Source organism: Carettochelys insculpta, chromosome 15, assembly GCF_033958435.1.
Source record: "Carettochelys insculpta isolate YL-2023 chromosome 15, ASM3395843v1, whole genome shotgun sequence".
Classification (NCBI taxonomy): Eukaryota; Metazoa; Chordata; order Testudines; family Carettochelyidae; genus Carettochelys; species Carettochelys insculpta.
The window spans coordinates 22,449,926-22,468,432 of record NC_134151.1 but is presented as its reverse complement, the minus strand read 5'-3'; the positions used below and the strand labels follow the sequence as shown (position 1 = coordinate 22,468,432).

The following is an 18,507-nucleotide window of genomic DNA, read 5'->3' as shown; positions in this document are numbered from 1 at the left end:
AAACTTTGTGGCCTGAAGCCCACATCTCAGTATAGAAATTGTATTAGTAGGCCATAAATGCCCACAAAATGTGAGGGGGGGGGTGGATGTTGCAGGCTCTGGAGTGGGGTGGGTGCAGCGGGGAGGGAGAAGGTGAAACTAGTACCTGCCAGAAAGGAGTTCACAATGTGGGAGGGTGCTCTGGGTCAGGACCAAAGGGTTTGTTGGAATCAGGAGTGAGGTGGGGGGAGGGCTACAGCACTGGCGTGCAAATGCCAGGTGGCATTTACCTCAAGCAGCTCCCAAAAGCAGTGATATGTCCCCTGTCTCCTATGCAGAGGTACAACTACTGCTTCTCCCATTGGCCATGGTGCCTGGCCACTGGGAGTTGCAGAGCCAGCATTTGGGGTTGGGACAGCATGAAGAGACCCCTTGCTGCCCCCACATATAAGGAGCTGGAAAAGGGATACGCCACTCCTTCTGGGAGCCTTGCAGAGCAGAGCAAACCCCAACTCCACTCCTCAGTAGGGCCTCAAGAGCCATATTAAAAGGCCTGAGAGGTCAGCTGCAATCTGTTGTCTGTAATTTTCTCACCCCAGTCTAAAAAAAGTCCTGACATGGGTGCAGGGAACTGGATTAGATGACCCCTTAAGGTCCCTTCCAGTCCTGTAAGTTAATACCCACAGCAAAAATCTTACTGGTGCTACACAAAGGTCCAGAGGACTTGTAGCAGAGGGGCCCAGCAGGGGTATGGGCTGCCAAAGCTGACAGGCCTGGTGAGACCCTGGAGGCACTGCCCAGAGTCCAGGATCGGGGACTGGTGTATTGTCAGTGGTGCCGGCCCCTGGGCACAGGAAAGCCAGGTGCCAAACTCTGCTTATTTCACAGGCATGCACCTCTGCTTTTTTTAAAAAAAAAACAAAACAAAAACCACACTCAGCCCCACCCCTACCTCCCAAATACAAACATTCTTTCTGTGAAGATAACCCTCCCTTTACATTCATTCTTTGCCCTGCACTTTACCCCTCTCCCCAACACACAAAAGTATTCTTTCTGTAAAAGACCATCTGATGTATTGGTTCACATTTGGTGGGGTGCACAAACCATTTCAGTGAGTGGGGGTGGTAGCACAAACAGTCAGATACAACAGAACCTTTCATAAAGCTATTCTTCAAAGCCTCCCTGACTGCCACTGCCTCTACATTCACGTTGGTGAACGGCCTTGCAGACAGCTGCACATAAGCCTTGCTCATGGCATCTGCCTCTGTACTCCAAGCTGTCATGAAATTCTCCTGCCTGATTCACAAAGGTTATGCAAAACACAGTATGCTGCAACCACAGTGGGGACATTGCTGAGTCTGTAGCTGAAGTACTCCATGCTGCAGTCCAGGGTGCCTGCATATTGCTTCATGAGGCAAGAGAGCAGAAGGTAAGCAGGATCACCTAGTATTACTATAGGCACCTACACATCAACACTCTTGATTTTCCAGTCTGGGAAAGAGTATAGACCAGAATTTCTGAAGATGCGTGTGCGTCGTGAGCCTTTCCTGACCATCCCTCTTTGACATCGGTGAAAACAACCTTTGTGATCTTCCACGGCCTGCAACGCCATCTGAAAGTGTCTCTTTCAGTTTATATACTCAGAAGCCAGGTGGTCTGGGGCCATGATAGGGATGTACATGCCATCTATTGCCCCACTACAGTTAGGAAACGCAAAGGCAGCAAAGCCATCCACTATATGCTGGACATCTCCCAGGGTCACGGTGCTCTTCAGGAGATGCTGACAGATCGTTTTGGCTACATGGATCACCACAGCCCCACTGTAGATTTGCCCACCCCGAATCGATTTGCCACTGACTGATAACTGTCAGGCATGGGCAACTTCCATAGAGCGATTGCAATTTGCTTGTGAACCATTAAAGCTAGTCTCATTCTTGTATCGCTGCTTTTCAGGGCGTGGGCCAGCAAAATCAAAGTTCCTTGAAAGTGGACTTGTGCATGCAAAAGTTCTGTACCCACTGCTGGTCATCCCACACCTGCAAAAAGATGTAGTCCCACCAGCGTGTGTAGGTTTCACGAGTCCATAAACTGATGCTCCACTAAAGGCAATGCAGCCAGGGCAGTAAGCATTTCTAAGTTCCTGGTCTGCAGTTCATCGATTTCATCTCCATCCTCCTCTTCATCTCAGCCCACTGCTTTCATCAAAACAAATACTGCACAGCATTCTGGGAAGTGGCCATAACGCCCTGTGTAACCAGGTGAAGCATTTGAAGACACATGCTAGTGTTAGTGCTGTGATGGAGAAAATGGTGCAATTTGCCATTTTTTTTGTTTTCGCACAGTTAGTGGGTGCTCTAAATTCTGGGAGAGTGCTTTGCACTCTGTGATAGCGATATCAAACACCCACAAGCAACAGCGGCAAATTTTTTTCCCCCACAACCCAATGGTACAAACCCCCTGAATGCAACAGGGCTAAAGCTTTGCGGGATAAGTACCCACAATGCATTGCTCACACAGTCAAACTTAGATAAGGCAACATAAATGTGCTAACTCGACACAGAGAAATGGTAAGTCAACTTTACGGAACATCTGTGGACAATTAACTTTGAGTTTCTAACTTTGAGTTTCTAATGTTAAAAAGTCCAATTTATTAAAATCGATTTTATTTTATAGTGTAGACATAGCCAAGACTAACATTTGTAATTATACATTATGCGTTTTGGATGAAAATCACAATGAAGGACAAAGCCCTTCAGTGTTAATAAAAGGACTCAAAACACCTCTCTGATGCTGGTATTAACCGAATGGAATTTAAAGCAGTTTGAAAGCATTAAATAATTTCCTAAAGGTGAACAGAATCTAATGCTCATCTTCCATTCTCAAGGTAAAACTACAGTCAATGCTTCATGCCATATTTAAGAAACCCACATTTTAAATACTTGCAGCTATGGTAGTGAAATATCACATTTGTTGCTCCCCATTAAATACACAAACACCAATGACCCTTTTTGCAGGCTGGTACACAGCAAAACCCAGGTATTGTTTTAGATTTTAAAAAAAGTAAGTTTGTATGATCAGTTTCCCGTGCATATCAAGTACACGTGTAAGAAAAGTAAATATAGTTTGCTAGATGGATAGGACCTTGAACGAGGTGACTTTATTAGACATTAACTTATTAAATTTCACCTGGCTCCAAGGTGAACTTTGTCCCTGTAACAGCTGGTGGCTGATGCAAAGTTAGGGAATTGAGACTATAAAAGTCTAGTTGAAAGGTTTGGAAAATCCATTCAGGAGTCCAGTCCCTTCCACGAATGCTAGTACCAACTGGCAGGCTATTGAAGGAAGATGCAGTGTTTGAAAATTACAGCCGTCTTACTACTTTGTGCAGCCCTGGTGAGCCAGGTAAGAGCAAGAGGAAGAATTTTAATGTAAATGGTCAGGAAATTACTAAAATGAAAGTGTGTGCTTACAGATGTAAAATGCTGCATAGTATTTCCAGTCAACGACCGAATGTGTCTCAGTTGTTTCAGCAAGTGAAGGCAGCACAAGACAGTGGTCCAAGGGCAGCAAGAGCCCAAAACTTCAGAGCTATTATCTCAGCTCTGACATGGACATTATCAGTTTAGTCCAGTAATTTAGAGTGTGTCCTTCATTGTGATTTTCATCCAAAACACATAATGTATAATTACAAATGTTAGTCTTGGCTATGTCTACACTATAAAATAAAATTGACTTAACATTGACTTTTTAACATATATGAAAGAGGTTGTCTCCCTCCCTCTAAAAAATACTGTTACTTTTGATACAAAACTTTAGAAATGAACCAAGCCAAGTAGACATTCAATAAGAAATTTTTATGATCTGACTGCCAAATGAGGCATCTGTAAATGAATTCCTTGCTGAGACAGGTCTTAAAACCAGGATCATCACTAACCCTGACAGGAAGCCACTATCCCTCTATGAGAATTGTATTTCAATTCTGTTTCAGATACACTGTGCTGCTTTGCACCATCCAATCTCTCAGCTAACAAGGCAAAGGAGAATGACACCATTCTGGAGAGGGATTTCCCTCAGACCCATACGAGCCTTTTGCAGGGATGACAATGAATGCATCTCAAGGCTATGCAGGTAACTACTCATGCCCACATGTTTAAGGGAATAGCAAAAATGTTTCATACCACGGAATGCAGGGGGAATTTGCACTCAAGTCTCACAATACTTAAAATTTATTCTGTACAGAAAGAACAGCTGCAGCACAGATTGGCACAATAGGTGTGGCCATCTTTCAAAATTAATTGTTAGTGCAAAGGGCATGCAGAACAGGTACAGGAGACCCGTGCAGAAACACAAGCAATGTCTTATTTTGTTTTGCACTACAAAGATTGTTTTCTAATAAAGACGTTGAAACTTAGAAGTTTGGAGTGTTGGCCTCAGGATATTAGAGAGATAAGATGGGTGTGGGCCAACTTCTGATAGTGAAAGACAAGCTTTTGAGCTACACAGAGTTCTTCTTCAGGGTTGCGAAAGGTACTCAGCTGTACAGCTAAATACAAGGTGGAACAGATTGCTCAGCCTATGAAATCAACACATTAGAGACCATTCTTGCAGGACAGACTTCAGTGATGATTAATTCCCCCCCCCCCCCGGCAGGGGATGTCATTAAAAAGCAGAACTTCACAATAAAGGAGAGACATTTTTATTCAGATGCGGGAAATGAGGTCAGAAAAAAAATGAACGTGAATTACTCCACATTTCTAGATACCAATGGAACAGGGCCTCTCTCCTGCACTACCTTTCCCATTTCTTCCAACTATGTCTAAACCACAGGTGGGGCAGTTTTTGGGTCAGGGGCCAGAGACCCACAGAAAAAAAAAAAAAATCAGTTGGGCGCCACAGAAGTGAGAAGCAAGCCCTCTCCCGCTCCAAAAAAAAGACCCAAGCAAACAAAAAAAACCCAAAAGCTTCAGTGATGTGGCCCTGTCTCAGACATCTCACTGCCCTCACACTCCAACATCACAGGTGGTGATTCACGAGGGGAAAAAACCAAGGATTAAGTTTCAGTGCTTCCTCCAGGCCAGATTAAACTATCCTGAAGGTCTAGGGTGGGACCAAAACGGGTGGAGCTCAGTGTGCAGGAGGCAGCTGCCAGGGAGTTTGTACAGGGTCTGGGTGGGAGTGTGTGTAAGGGAACAGGCTGAGGGTGGGAGTCTGGGCAGGAGGCGGTGCAAGAGCAGGGTGAGGGGGATTGGGCAATGGAGGAACACTCATGTGCTGCTACTGCTCCCTCCTGTCTGGGGGAATAGCAGCATGGAGAAAGCTTCTCTAGGCAGCTGTGCTGCTGTTTCCCCAGCCAGGGGAGGGTGGAGAGCAGCAGCAGCAGCCGCTTCTTCCTACCCCACATCAGGGCTAACCTGTGGGCTGGATCTGGCTCCAACTTGCCCGACTCCAAGCTTGTGAAGCTCAGGGTTCCACAACCTCCACAGGCCAGATTCTGTGGGGAGGGAGCCCTAAGCCTCACAGCCCGGATCTAGGCAAGGTGCCCACCAGGATCTGGATCATGGGCTGGGGATTCCCCACTCCTGGTTTAAACAAGGGACACCAAAAACACTACTACTAAATCATGGAAGACTGACTTGTGTGGGAGAGCCCATGCTGGCTGCAATATGCCTGCCGCCCACACCCGCAACCTAGGGAGAGATGGATGAGGCTGCACACACTGCACTGAGGGTGAGGAGAAAACAAGACGTACTTTTAGTAGATAATAGAAGTCAAGTTGTTATTTTAGACACATTTGCAAGAAGTTGGTTTAAGCAACTTTAACAAAGCTGATATGTTGCCCTTTAGTCTTTCAGAGAGGCAAGAATAAGTACACAAGCAACACACGGAAGGAAATAGCCATTTCCATTACACAGTATGGCATTCAGCATTGTTATCTGGGAGCAGTCAGAGGACAGCCATGTGTTTTGTAGCCAATGCACACAGCATTATAACATACCCACCAAACGAGGCAGACAAACTTGTGCATTTCATCTTCAAGGGAACTGATTTCAGGCCAACACATTTTGCAGTACATTTCAGAAAGAAAACTCTAGAAACTAAACAATCCCTCCCCCTGCCAATGGGAGTCATTGACAGCATCTATATTCCCTCAAAAATGCTTTCAGGATACGCTGAGCAATAAGATTTGAAAACTACTGAAAATGTACAAACAAGATATAGTTTAAATTCAAGTTGCAGAGGAAATTGTGCTAAATGAATAATGCTATGTGCATAAAAACACTGGATGAAGACTTACATAATTACACCACTCCAAGCCTTTAATGACTGATATCTCCTTTTTTCCTCCCTCCCAGGAAGAACCACTGTTCCCTAAGAATTTCTCATCAATGACCTGTCACAAAAAAAAAGAAAATACAATGTCCATTCTTACCTATGAAATATTTATTATCAACTATCCTTAAGCGAGGACACTTTGAAATATGCAACTGCAGATATTTAATATTTTTCAGACTAATATTTGTATGATACAATGGAAGGCGTTTCATAAAAGTCTAATGAATGCACTGGTCTATGCATGCTCAATAAAAGACCTTGCATCTCAGGGCTATTTTTTTTCCCCCACTTGTTCACATATTTTTCTATATAATAAAGGTTTGTATTTAGCAAATGGCATTCTTTCTTGTGTTCAGTAAAGTCACAATGGGGGTGCAAGCTGAGGAGACACGCCCAAAGGAGCGTGTACATGCAGCTGGACTATGGATGTGTTACCATTTGGCTTGGTGAGTTCATAAACCTATCTTCTCCCCTCTTCCCACAGAAGTCAGCCAATGACTCCCAGACAAGCAGCCCTTCTGAGAAAGGGAACAGAGTGAGCAAGCCTATTAAGTAAGACCCTCAAAACAAAACCAGATCCCTCCCATATGCCAGTATCCCCAGTGGTATTTCAAAGAAAACAAAGCTACTGCCGCCAAACTGCTTAAATCAAGAAAGAACAAGTATAACTGAGTAACTGCTTCAGGTTTGACCAGTTTAAAATTAAATATTTCAGCAACAATCACCTTTGCATGCTGATCAATAGGCTGAAACAAGAAAAATTTCACTGAAACACGTGAAATATAAAAATAAGTCTAGGCGTGACGTGCATAACAAATACTCTTCTCCCTTGTGATGCATGGAAACAGACACTGAGAGGGCACGAGGAACTAAGGAAACGGGTGGAAGGTGTAATAGCATGGAGGATAAACCCTACATAGGATAACAAGCACAGTGTTGATAAAGTTTAATACAGAAAATCTATTTGATATTTATTAAACTTAGTTTCTCCAGTTACAGTTTTGCATTGTACAAAGCATTTTAATGACACAGTAGTTAAAAAGATCTTTACAAATTGAAATGTGATACCCTTTTCTCCAAATATTTTAATTGCCATAAATTTGTTTAAAAATACACATTAAACGCATGTTTCAGACACTAAACTTTCTATAATCTCAATACCACAAAATACATAGAATATACTATACAGATGTGGAAAAATCTAGTTAGTATATAATACTTTGCTCACCATTAACAGCTTTATTACATGAAATGCCGCTACTGACTTAGAAATCCTAATTCTGAGCCCCAAAGTACCCTTTGAAATTTCAAATGTATTGCAACAAATAAAGTCACAGTTTTTTTTGTATTTTTTGTTAAGTTTTGGTTGAAGACCGATGCCTAGAAACAAAATGTAAGACATGGACTTGTCATGTACAAAGCATAGGATCAAGACATCCCATCATTAACAGTACCTTTCTGCATGATTAACAAGGGCTTTGAAATGATAGGTTAAAAGTCACCTTTCTCTGACCTACTCAACCCTTCTCAAAAGAAAAAACCCTTCTTTACCAAATAATAATAAATTTCAAATAAGATAAAGGATCTTTAATAAATATATAAGCACTTTATCCTCCATATACAAAATTTCTTCAAACCATTTAAAAGGGGGACAAACGTCAGTAACTGTGCTTGCAAAAGTCATGTCTGGTCCTTGTAGTTGAACTTTCAGATATTTAATGCCAATGCAGCCAAAAATATGGGCTACCATACTTACGTGTACCTAACTTCATGATTTACTAAGGTTATCATCTAAAAAATTCAAGACCGGGAACACTGCATTCCAATTTGCCAGTACTGACTCTGTTAATAAATATGGAGAGTTACATCAATTGGAATGGAATTAAAACAGGTAAAGTTTACAGGAGGATAGCCTATATAAACTCTACCATGAAGCAGCATTTCAAACTGCTCAATATAGTGTATTCAATTTAAGCTCAGCTGAATATTGGAATGGAGAAAGAGTTAATGCTGTCATTCTCAAAGACTGTTCCATGAACTGGCCAGGTTCATTGCTCTAGCATCCTCACAAGGAGAAAATAATCTATTTTTGTAGCTACCCCCTGCTCTTTCCTCCCAACACTGCTCTGTTTAAATGGCATCACAGACAAAACTCCTTCAAAAGTAATGAGATTTGACAACATGATTCTTTATGTACTTCCATCTCCAGGAAATCTCCTTAGAACAGTCTGTGTATCTCTAAGAGAGTTTGGCTAGCAAAAGCTTTGGCTAATCTTTGTTTAAAGATAGCTAACAGTTTTGTGTTTTGGAAATATACAGCTTTCCATAATACTGATGACAAGATCTAAAGTAATTCAGTCTTTGATCAAAATATTTATGAAAATATTTGTTAGGGCACGAATCAATGATATGGAAGTTACTTCTCTAATGGGTAAATTAATTCAAACTTGACTTGCTCAGGCCCTTCATAACTGTTTTTAATATAAACACTGCAATGGCAGTAAATTTTTCTGCTAGTGAAATATTAAATAAAGCAAAGGTAGTCTCCGTCTATTAATTTGGCAAACTACACAGTCATGTGCCTAAGGCTTTATTTCACTTGCCCCAGGCAAGTATGAAAGTATATTCATAAAGGACTGACTCTATATGTTGGGGTCATTCATAAATACACTTTAGGGTGGTGGTTTTAATCACAGCGATCAAACTTCAGCAATCTAATAGACTATACATTGCACTCCTGTATAATATCAAGATTCATCACCAGTATGATGGTGATTCAGCAGTTTAATAAATAATATATCAATATAGTCAGTTGCACCATAATCTAAAAAACAAGTATAACATATACTTTGGACAGACTGAGTTCATATATACACACACACACACACCCCCACACACACACACCCACACACACATATATATAACAGACATATACAGTACAAATTGCATACTGCCGTCAAAAGAAAAAAAAGAGCCATTCAATGTGCTCTGGTTTACAGCTAATAATTTCAAATCAAAATAAATTATGGGCTACTTTGTTCTGATATCCTGAAGGCTCACTTACAATTATAAATGATGCAACTTGTCATTTCAAAACCTGAAAACATGACAGCAAATTCAAAATAATTTTCATGTCTGAGCAAGCCTAGTCTGATTAAGCTTTTTTTTTTTTTTTTTTTTTTTAAAAAAAAAAGGTTCACCACTGGGAGGATGTGGAGGGATGAATAAAGACTACAACACTGATATGTGTTAATATATAATCATACAAAGAATCCTTGTTACCAGGAGTAAAGGATTCCTTCATGGCACAACACTAGTGCAACTTGCAATAGCGTTCAAACGACATGCATTTCCCATATTGATGATTAAATATTTTAAAAGACAGACATTGTTAACCTGCATTTTGGCAGAGATGGAAGTTTATAAACTATTTGCATTTTGTTTTAGCTACACTATCTGGCAAACTAAAATTCTCTCTCTCACTGAGACAATGGGTAACTCCCAAATTAGATATGCTTTTGAAACTGTCAAGCTGAGTTTAATCCATTTGACTTTGCCTAGGATGAGGGAGTTTTTGTTTTTAACAAGATCATTGTATATGTCTCACATATATAGAAAACCTGGGGCAGCACTCCAGAAGGCCTTTCACCAGAACATCTGTACTATTTTTCAGGTCCCCATTTTGACAGATTTTTAAATGTTCTGGATTTTTTTTTAGACAAACACTTGGAATCCACTGGTATGGAGAATAAAGGATACATTAAGCTGGTTTCCAAAAAATGTACCAGCCAGAGATACTGAGGAGGCTCTGGTTAAGAAAACACAATATTCCCAGAGAAGAGACTATTCCTGCTTCTGACAATGGTGCATGTAATGGAGCAAGCAAGAACACAGTCACACCGGCTACTACAGCATTACACAAAAACCAAAACCACAACGCAGCTTACGAAGGTTATTTTTATATAGCGTCAAAAGTGTGCTAGGCACTTTAGAGTATTACTAAGGAAAAATAGTTGACAGTGTCCCATTAACCAAGACACAGAATATGAGAGCAGAGAAAGATCCATCTCTTAACAATGAAAACAGAGAAACTTAACTTACATAGTGATTTAAAAAAAAAAAAAAAAAGAAAGATGCTCAAACAGACCTGAACATAAGCTGCAGTATAATGGGGAAGTCATGGATTAGTTAACTGTCTCCATATGTATGTAGCAAAGCTTTTCTGGAAGTACAAATAATGTTGGAACACAAAGGAAGCTCTATGAATATGTAGCTACAGTTTAGTGAAGTTACTAAATTGCAAAATTCTTAACTCTTAAAGCCCATAGGACATACTGCAGTACTAAGTAGCGTAGAATTCTATTCCTTCTTTTAGGTTGCCATCATTTTGGCACTTATCTACAGCTACACACAAATTTAGTGCAATAATTTTCCTGAACATGCACGTTCATATCTGGTAGAGGATAAGGGGACAATGGGAGATAAAAGGAAGCAGCATTCCACAATACCACTTTAACAGGTTCAGAGTTTAACTCTTTAAAAAGGAGACCACTGTCACAGGAAGTCAAGTTTCTATGAGACACACTAGAACTCTTGAAAAGAAATGGAATTTTACCAAAAGTACTGCAGAAGACCAACTCCATACAGTATACATGGTCCTGCTGTAAAACTTCATCTTGTAAACAGTTCATAAAATCTTCATCTAAAAGTAAGGCATAAGGCACACCAGACATGATAGGGGGACTAAGCAATATTGAAAGGAGTTAAATTTTTAACCTTTTACTCAGACAATAACCTTATGTGGAAAGGTACTTTGGATTACAACTTTTTAAAAGCAGCCACTTTGACCTCCATGCAGGATTCTTGTTGCACCAACATACTTCTAAAGTGAATATTCTGCTCCCTCAGAAACATCTAACATTAACTGGGACCTCCATTAACATGGGGCAAACGAAGTTTTAAATAAATTCTACATCAGAACAGTTTCACAACATCCCTGTGAAAGATACGCTCTGTACCCCACAATGGCCATCATCACATGGTAGTGTCCATCTATTAGTAAACCCAAAAGGAAAAGATGGATCTTAAAATCACTCATGATTTTTGGTTTCCCAGTCAGTCAATGGAAATGATATAAACAGTTTTACTAGGAATTATGTATCTGTTCTTTCAATTATGTTGGTTGCTTCAGTGTCAAATAATGACAAGCAAGGAGATCTGTAAATGAAGAGATACATAAAAAAGCACAAGATTGTCCATTTATGAAATATTTCCAGTATGCACCTATCAGAGATTGAAGCTCATTTCACACCATCACTTCCATATTGCATTAAATGCAAGTTTTTACTGTAATGTTTTGTGATTTACTATATAGTGTTAACCAAGTGTTCTAACATTGTCTTGAAAAAACAACCCAAGTTACACAACTAAATATCTTTCCATATATCTCTCTCTTATATTTTCATTTAAATGAAATATCAATGTGTAGAAGAATATCTCTGGAACTTTTCTTAAAATTTAGTACAAATTCTGCAATAATAAAACTGTAGTTATTTAAGATTGAATAATAGGTATTAAGCATGAAAAGCATGGTGTCCCTAGATTTTAGAACCTATCAACCCATCTTTTTTAAAAGCTCTACCACAAGACATTACAGAGTAACAAGCTCACGCAGTACTTAAATAAAGTGTCTACATTTAATCTCTGCTAAGTACTTGATAGGGTGAGTTTATAGGAAGAAATAGCTAAATCTTAAAAAGGCCCATAACTGGGCTTGTAAAAATTTTTTAAAAACAAAATGAAAATAAATAAGATTTAAAACTGATTAGTTATGTATTACTGACTGGAATTCCAATCCCACTACTGAGCAGTGAAGCCATCTCTTATTAATATGTAGCAGATTTTAAAATATTTAAATAACTTAAAAAAGGAGAATACTGAAGAAGTCCATTAACATGATATGGTTTGGGGTTAAACACACAGAAGGATGGAGAGGCGAAAGCATTCCTTGCTTTTAGTGTCATCTACGTAACATGTTATGGCAGTCTTCCCTATTGACATGACACAGTGTTGTGGAGAAAATCAGAGGCAGCAAGAAAAGTGTATTCTATTTTTGATTCCTTCAGTTCAAGATATCACTTAGCATCCAGACGCAACCAATGTAATCCCTGTCGGGTGTAACGTACTAGATCTGTCATGATGCTTGAATTGAAGATCAGGGGGCCCATAACTTTATCCAGTTCAGCAAAGAACTCTAGAATGACAGAAGAAAACAAATAAAACCATGCACATACCCTTTCACATTGACTTCTCTTTGGAGAAAGTGGTCATCGGGAACACAAATAGGATATGTTAACAAATATTCCGCATCTCTCACAGATGATACCAAATGGGAGAGACAAGGTAGATGCAGGTAAAAACAGACAGGAGTAAAAGGGCGAGGTGGGGGAGGGGAGAGGTTTATTTTCTATTTATTCTTTTAGAGAGAATTTCCAGCAGAAACCTAAACATTTTTTCACTAAACTGACTGACAGGAACAGGTGGGAAAGGGAAATCTAAGTCCATATTTGCAAGCTAGAAGTTACAGCAAGTCCTCAAAATTATATCTGGCTATTTATTGCCAGTATGAGGCTTATTTATACCATTCAGCATTAAGATTAGGCAAAGGCTGAGAGAATACTGAAAATCTAAGGCAATAAAGTCTCTTTCTTATAAGAAAACACCAACTGACAAAACATGTCCTGTGTACTATTGGCTGATTCTCTCAGTGTGAAAAATCTAAAAACATCTATGGCACAATTCACCAAGTGATTTTACCGACTCTGCCAAGTCTTACCTTTTTGCTCTTTAGACAGCTGTTCAGCTTGGTCCCAAATTTCAGTGGCACACAGAAAATTGGATGTAACCTGCACATAGCTGGCTGCCATCTGGTGGATTCTCTGTGGAATAGTCACAGAAGAACTGCTCCCTGAAGGGTTGGTTGCCCCCGAAGAGTAATTCCCTGAATTTCCTGGAGACAGCTTCGGAGAGACCGGAGATGGCATACCAACAGGTTTGCTAGTGAAAAAAAAATTTTTTTTAAATACAAAGTGTCAAAATATGTAAGTATTCTGCCACATCAAGTGACAATTTTATTAATATGGAATTATAATAATTTGTATGTCTATAGGGCCTTCCATCCAGGGCTTTACATTTAAATAAAAAAACCCAAGAAGCTGGACAAGTTGTTGAAACATCTTATGAAGTCTGCAGCTGAACTGGGAACAACATCCAAGTTAGAGTCCTGGTGTTTAATCTTATGACCAAACTTTCTGACCGACTAATCATTTAATAGAGCAATATTTGATAAACGTAAAGTTTAAGAAATACACTTGATGGAAGAAACCTCTGAACAAAATCAGAACCACATGAAAGGACAGTATTGTAATACATTTTCAAATATTGAGTATGTTGATTCAGATTTATATGTTCTCTGACTACACAGATAAATATATGAGAATACTACTCCTAGAGGTTAAACACCACAAGTAAATTGCTCTCTGTTTTCCTGTGGAGTTGGCAGTCCTGCAAGTAGTGTATTTTGAATATATTGCTGCAAGCTCAAATGGTTCCAGGCATTTTAGGAAATCTATAGTTCCCTTAATGCTGGGGAAGAAGAGGGAGCTATATATTAACTGAAACTTTACAAATTAAAGTTGTGTATTAATCCAAAAACAGGAGCGTACAGACCTCTACCGGAGTAAGAAGTTATTTAAAAGTGCCTTCAAGGACAGCAATATTTTAAACATTTTTTGAGAACACTTAAGTGAACAGACTTAAACAGTTCATCTGCCATACTGCTCAGGGGTGGGGAACCTTTCGGGGGGAGGGAGAGGCACGAACCTGTAGACAAATCAGTTGGGATCCACACAACTGAGAAGCAAAAAAACCCCTCACTGATGTGATACCTGACTGTATGAGGGCCAGGGCTATGGGGTCTGGGCAAAACAGTGCGGGAGAAGGCTGAGAACAGGGGGTGGTGGTGGTGTCTAGGTGGGTAGAAGGCTGCAGGAGCAGACTGGGAGGTGGCGGTTCTGGGCTGGAGTGGCATAGAGGAGTGGGCTGTTGGTGGCTGATTTGGACAGGAGGAGGTGGCAGGAGAGAGGTAGGGGAGCAGGAGCAAGCTGAGGATGAGGGTCTAAATAGAAGGATGCAGCAGGGTTTGAGATGGGGTCTGGGCAGGAGTGGTGAAGAGCAGGATGCAGATGGAGAGTTGGGGTGGGGGGTCTAGTTGGGAGGTGGTGCAGGCACTGTCTGGAGGCACAGGGTCTGGGTGATGAGGATGCATCTTACCTGGGCAGCACCCCTGAACATGCATGGCTTTGTGCCCCTCCCTCTGCTCCCAGGCACTGCCCTCCACTGCTCTTATTGGCTGGAATTCTGGCCAATCACAGCAGCAATATGAAGCCTCCTGGCTGTTCTGTTGAGGCCACTGCTTCCCCTACCCCTACTCCCTGCCCCTGTTGAGCCTGCAGTCTGGATCCAGCCTGGCTAGCCTGATCCAGCTCATGAGGCTTGGGGCTCCAACCCCCGCCACTATGGGACAAATGCTATGGAGAGGAGCACTGAGCCTCAAGTCCCAGATCCAGACAACACGCGGTCCAAATCCAGACCACAGCTTCCTCACCCCTGAATTATAGCTGAAGCCTGGATCCTTACAACTGACTAATGAGACTTCAGATAAACTTATATCAAATAAGTAAAAAGTGACTTTGTGAGGCTTACATAGACACTGTATTGTGCATAACTATGATATAATACTTTTCACGTTAACTGTTAAGATTTAGGTTCTCACAGAAAAGACATCTAACTAGATTAACACGCAATCACTGAAATCAGTTCCTGCAGATTATTTTCTTCCCTTCCCATCTAATCTCACAAAATTTAACATGTCTAAATCAAGAAGAAAAATTGTTAAATATGTAAGCTTACCTTCCCATGCCAGGTGATGGGGCTTGAGAATTATTATAGGAATTCTGTTATGGAAAAATAAGTTTGCCAGGTGATTTCAAAGGGTATATTTAATTGCTCATTAAAACAAGTTTTACAGATGGATTCATTTCTTTGTGATAAAGCCTGAACCAGTATGGGACAATCAAAACACTTTAAACATGGAGAAAATATGTCATTTTATCGCTGAGAAAATCCAGCATCAAGAATATAAGTGATCTACCTATAGTACGCAGCAAACCAGCAGAGCTGGGATTGGAATTCAGCTCTCCTAAATTCAATCCTGCCACTAAACCATTACTGTCTGTTGTGTCCAGTTTCTTAATTTTTCCAGTGTTCTTTTTAAACAGCAAAATGAAGACTTAACACTGGCATCGAGCAATTAAGATCCTTCAAAAGTTAAAAAGTATATTAGCTTGCTCTTCTTCTCGATGTAAGGCTAGGATTTCCAAAGAGGCCTAACAGCTTCCACAGCAGATGCCTAATGCCTACTGTCTCCTTGAAAAATCTCAGACTAAATTCACATTAAGCAATTTCATCCAGAGCCTTGTAAAATCATGAGTACATCATCTGCAACTAGATTCAAATAACTGAGTTGAAGGAGGATCTTTTCAACCTGTGGTAGTAGGTTTAAAAAAGATGCAGACTTTTAAAACAGGTTTTTACTGTATTTCTGAATATTCCATGGGCATATGTGAAAATTCAGGCAAATTGGTTAACACTGCCTTTCGAAGTTTGATAAAGCATTGGATGAGCTAAATATTTACTCCAACGCCAACTTTTGCACAGATGCAGTCATAAAATGTACCTGCAAAAATAGACTTAGATCATACATGAAAGTGAAGGTTCAACTTTGAAATGTCTGCCATCAGGAAGATTTAATTGTTCATTCATTAAAGCAGACCAAAACTAGCTGAAAATATCATAAATGGAAATTAGGCTAAGACAAGCAAAGTTATGACAACATTGCAGTCATGCTGCAAGAACCTATCCTTCCCAATATTATCAGTCACAGAAAACAGAGTTTTAACACACACTGAACATGAACATTACCTTAAGAACCACTTTTCCAGACAGAGGCATATTACAGTACATGTTAGTGGAAAAATCAAAGGTATTCTCTTGATTTCTCTCTCTAAATAATACAGAAACTTCTTACCTTTAGATGTTCTGTCAGTGTTTTAGAGTATTTCAATGCACTCTCCTTCTTCAGCTTGAAAAGCCTTAGATACAACAGGGACTGGCATCGAAGACTAGCCAAAGGAAAATGGCAACCCATTTACAATGAGTACGCATACCACAGTTCAGTAACAGGGACTGTTTTTCTACCACACACTCTGAAGTATGGACTTACAGTTTTGTCACCAACAGTAATAGTTGTATTTGTCAAAGAAACTAAAGAGTCTAATCCTGAGCACAAGACTTCAGATACACACACTTCATTGTCTTTACTTACATAATCAGAGTCCAGCTCACTAAGTTGAGAATACAACCCTAAATCACCCCCTAGACTAGCAAATAAATGAAAGAAGTTCATTAAAAAAAATTAATTAAGCCCATTATATCAGGATGTGCCGATACAACACGCACAGTCTGACATCACATTTTTTCCCCCGGCACAAAACCAAACCGATTCCCATCTTCCCTGCACTGGAGCAGCCTGAAATTTGGAACATTAAGAAGGTAACAGGCATATACACCAAACTGGCTAATCAGCAGGTGGACATAGTGGAAAGATTTCTGGACTCTGCTGCATTTTCAACCCTAAGGGTCATGATGCAGTTCATTTTCAAGGTCAGCTTTACAAGGTGAAGGCTCAAATCAGTACTACTGAACTTCTAACTCTTAAGCAATACATGCTGAGGTTCTTACATCATTTCATTATTTGATGCAGTTACTATGCTTTATGGAATATTTAGCATCTCAGAATGGAGCAACAATGACAGAGAGAGACACGTGTAACATGACAGCAACACTTTCAATTTCTCCATGGGAAAACTCTACATCCACGTAAGTGAGGGCATGGAAGCAGAGCTACAGACACGTGATGCTGCAGCTTTAGTAATACAGTCTAACTTTACTCACAAATTCACAAACATAAAACAAGTAGTCCAAAACACTGTGTTAGAAAGACATGCCTTTAAGCTGTCATATTTCTTCTGTCATTTCCCCTTCACCATCCCTGTCCACCCTCCTCACTTCCACCTGGGAGCTATGGCTCCTCTCTCAACTGTGACTCGTGGGTGGGGATGACATGATAAAACCGATCTATGGATATGATAAGCTCAATTGAACCTTTGTCCACAGCCCACTCACTAATTGTACTTAAGATGTTTTACTAAAACAAAATGTACCTACCACAGCACTGCTAGCCTTTTATCTGCAGCCGTAGCATCCGATGCCACGTAATTTTTCAGTTTCATAGTGTACCTGCAAACAAAGACATCAAGTAAATGACAAAATAAATTATAAATTAAACTAAATGCTCATTTATGAATTGCCATTTCTTATTTAATAGTCTTAAGAAAACCATTAAGGCACAGTTCCGGCTGCACACGTATTTCACCAGAGATCCATAGATGATTTATTTACAAGCCTGGACGAAGAAATTTTAGATTGTTTTGTTTTAATGTTACAATTTGAACTAACATTTAAATCCTTTAACTGAAGAGTCTCAATCCCTCAAAAAAAATTTTTTTATATATATATATAATTGTAATTACAAGCTATAATTTTCTATTTTACCCTATCAAATGCTGTGTTCACAAGGCCTTCAACTAAAACGTGAACATCTTCCACATATAACAATATATATATATATATATAGCACCTCAGCCTAAGGATGAGGTGGGTACAATTTTACAGAGGAGAGATTGCAACTACTGGTGGTAAAATCAGAAACAGAATCTGGGCACCAGCTCCTTGGCTCTTTCTTTTACTACTAGCTTTATAAAACTTACTTGATTAATTCCACAGTTTCTGAATACATAGGGAACGGGGACTTGGATTCCTGAGCATTTTTCTCCAACGCATTCCCACATTCGATGAAAGACACTACAGCATCAAGGTAATAAACAGCTTTCTCAAACCTGTCAGACTGAACAGAACGAAACTTTAAAAACAAAAATACAGAGACATGGGAGACAATTACAGCACCACAGAAGAATACAAAGGTCTAATATCATGTGCAACCCTCTCACAAATGTT

At 40.0% G+C, this 18,507-nt stretch overlaps 1 protein-coding gene across 2 annotated transcripts in view; it reads right to left on the bottom strand.

Annotated features, from left to right (window-relative positions):
- Positions 1-7,243: 7,243 nt before the first annotated feature.
- Positions 7,244-18,507, bottom strand: part of AFF4 (ALF transcription elongation factor 4) — a 93,691-nt gene continuing 82,427 nt past the window's right edge. For both annotated transcript variants that reach the window (XM_075010025.1, XM_075010024.1), the window contains 6 exons: positions 18,261-18,397; positions 17,659-17,730; positions 16,460-16,553; positions 15,283-15,326; positions 13,148-13,368; positions 7,244-12,565 (listed from right to left, as the gene is read on the bottom strand). In XM_075010025.1, coding sequence (XP_074866126.1) covers positions 12,447-12,565; positions 13,148-13,368; positions 15,283-15,326; positions 16,460-16,553; positions 17,659-17,730; positions 18,261-18,397 — 687 coding nt within the window. In that variant the 3' untranslated portion in view covers positions 7,244-12,446. The remainder of the gene's footprint in view (positions 12,566-13,147; positions 13,369-15,282; positions 15,327-16,459; positions 16,554-17,658; positions 17,731-18,260; positions 18,398-18,507) is intronic.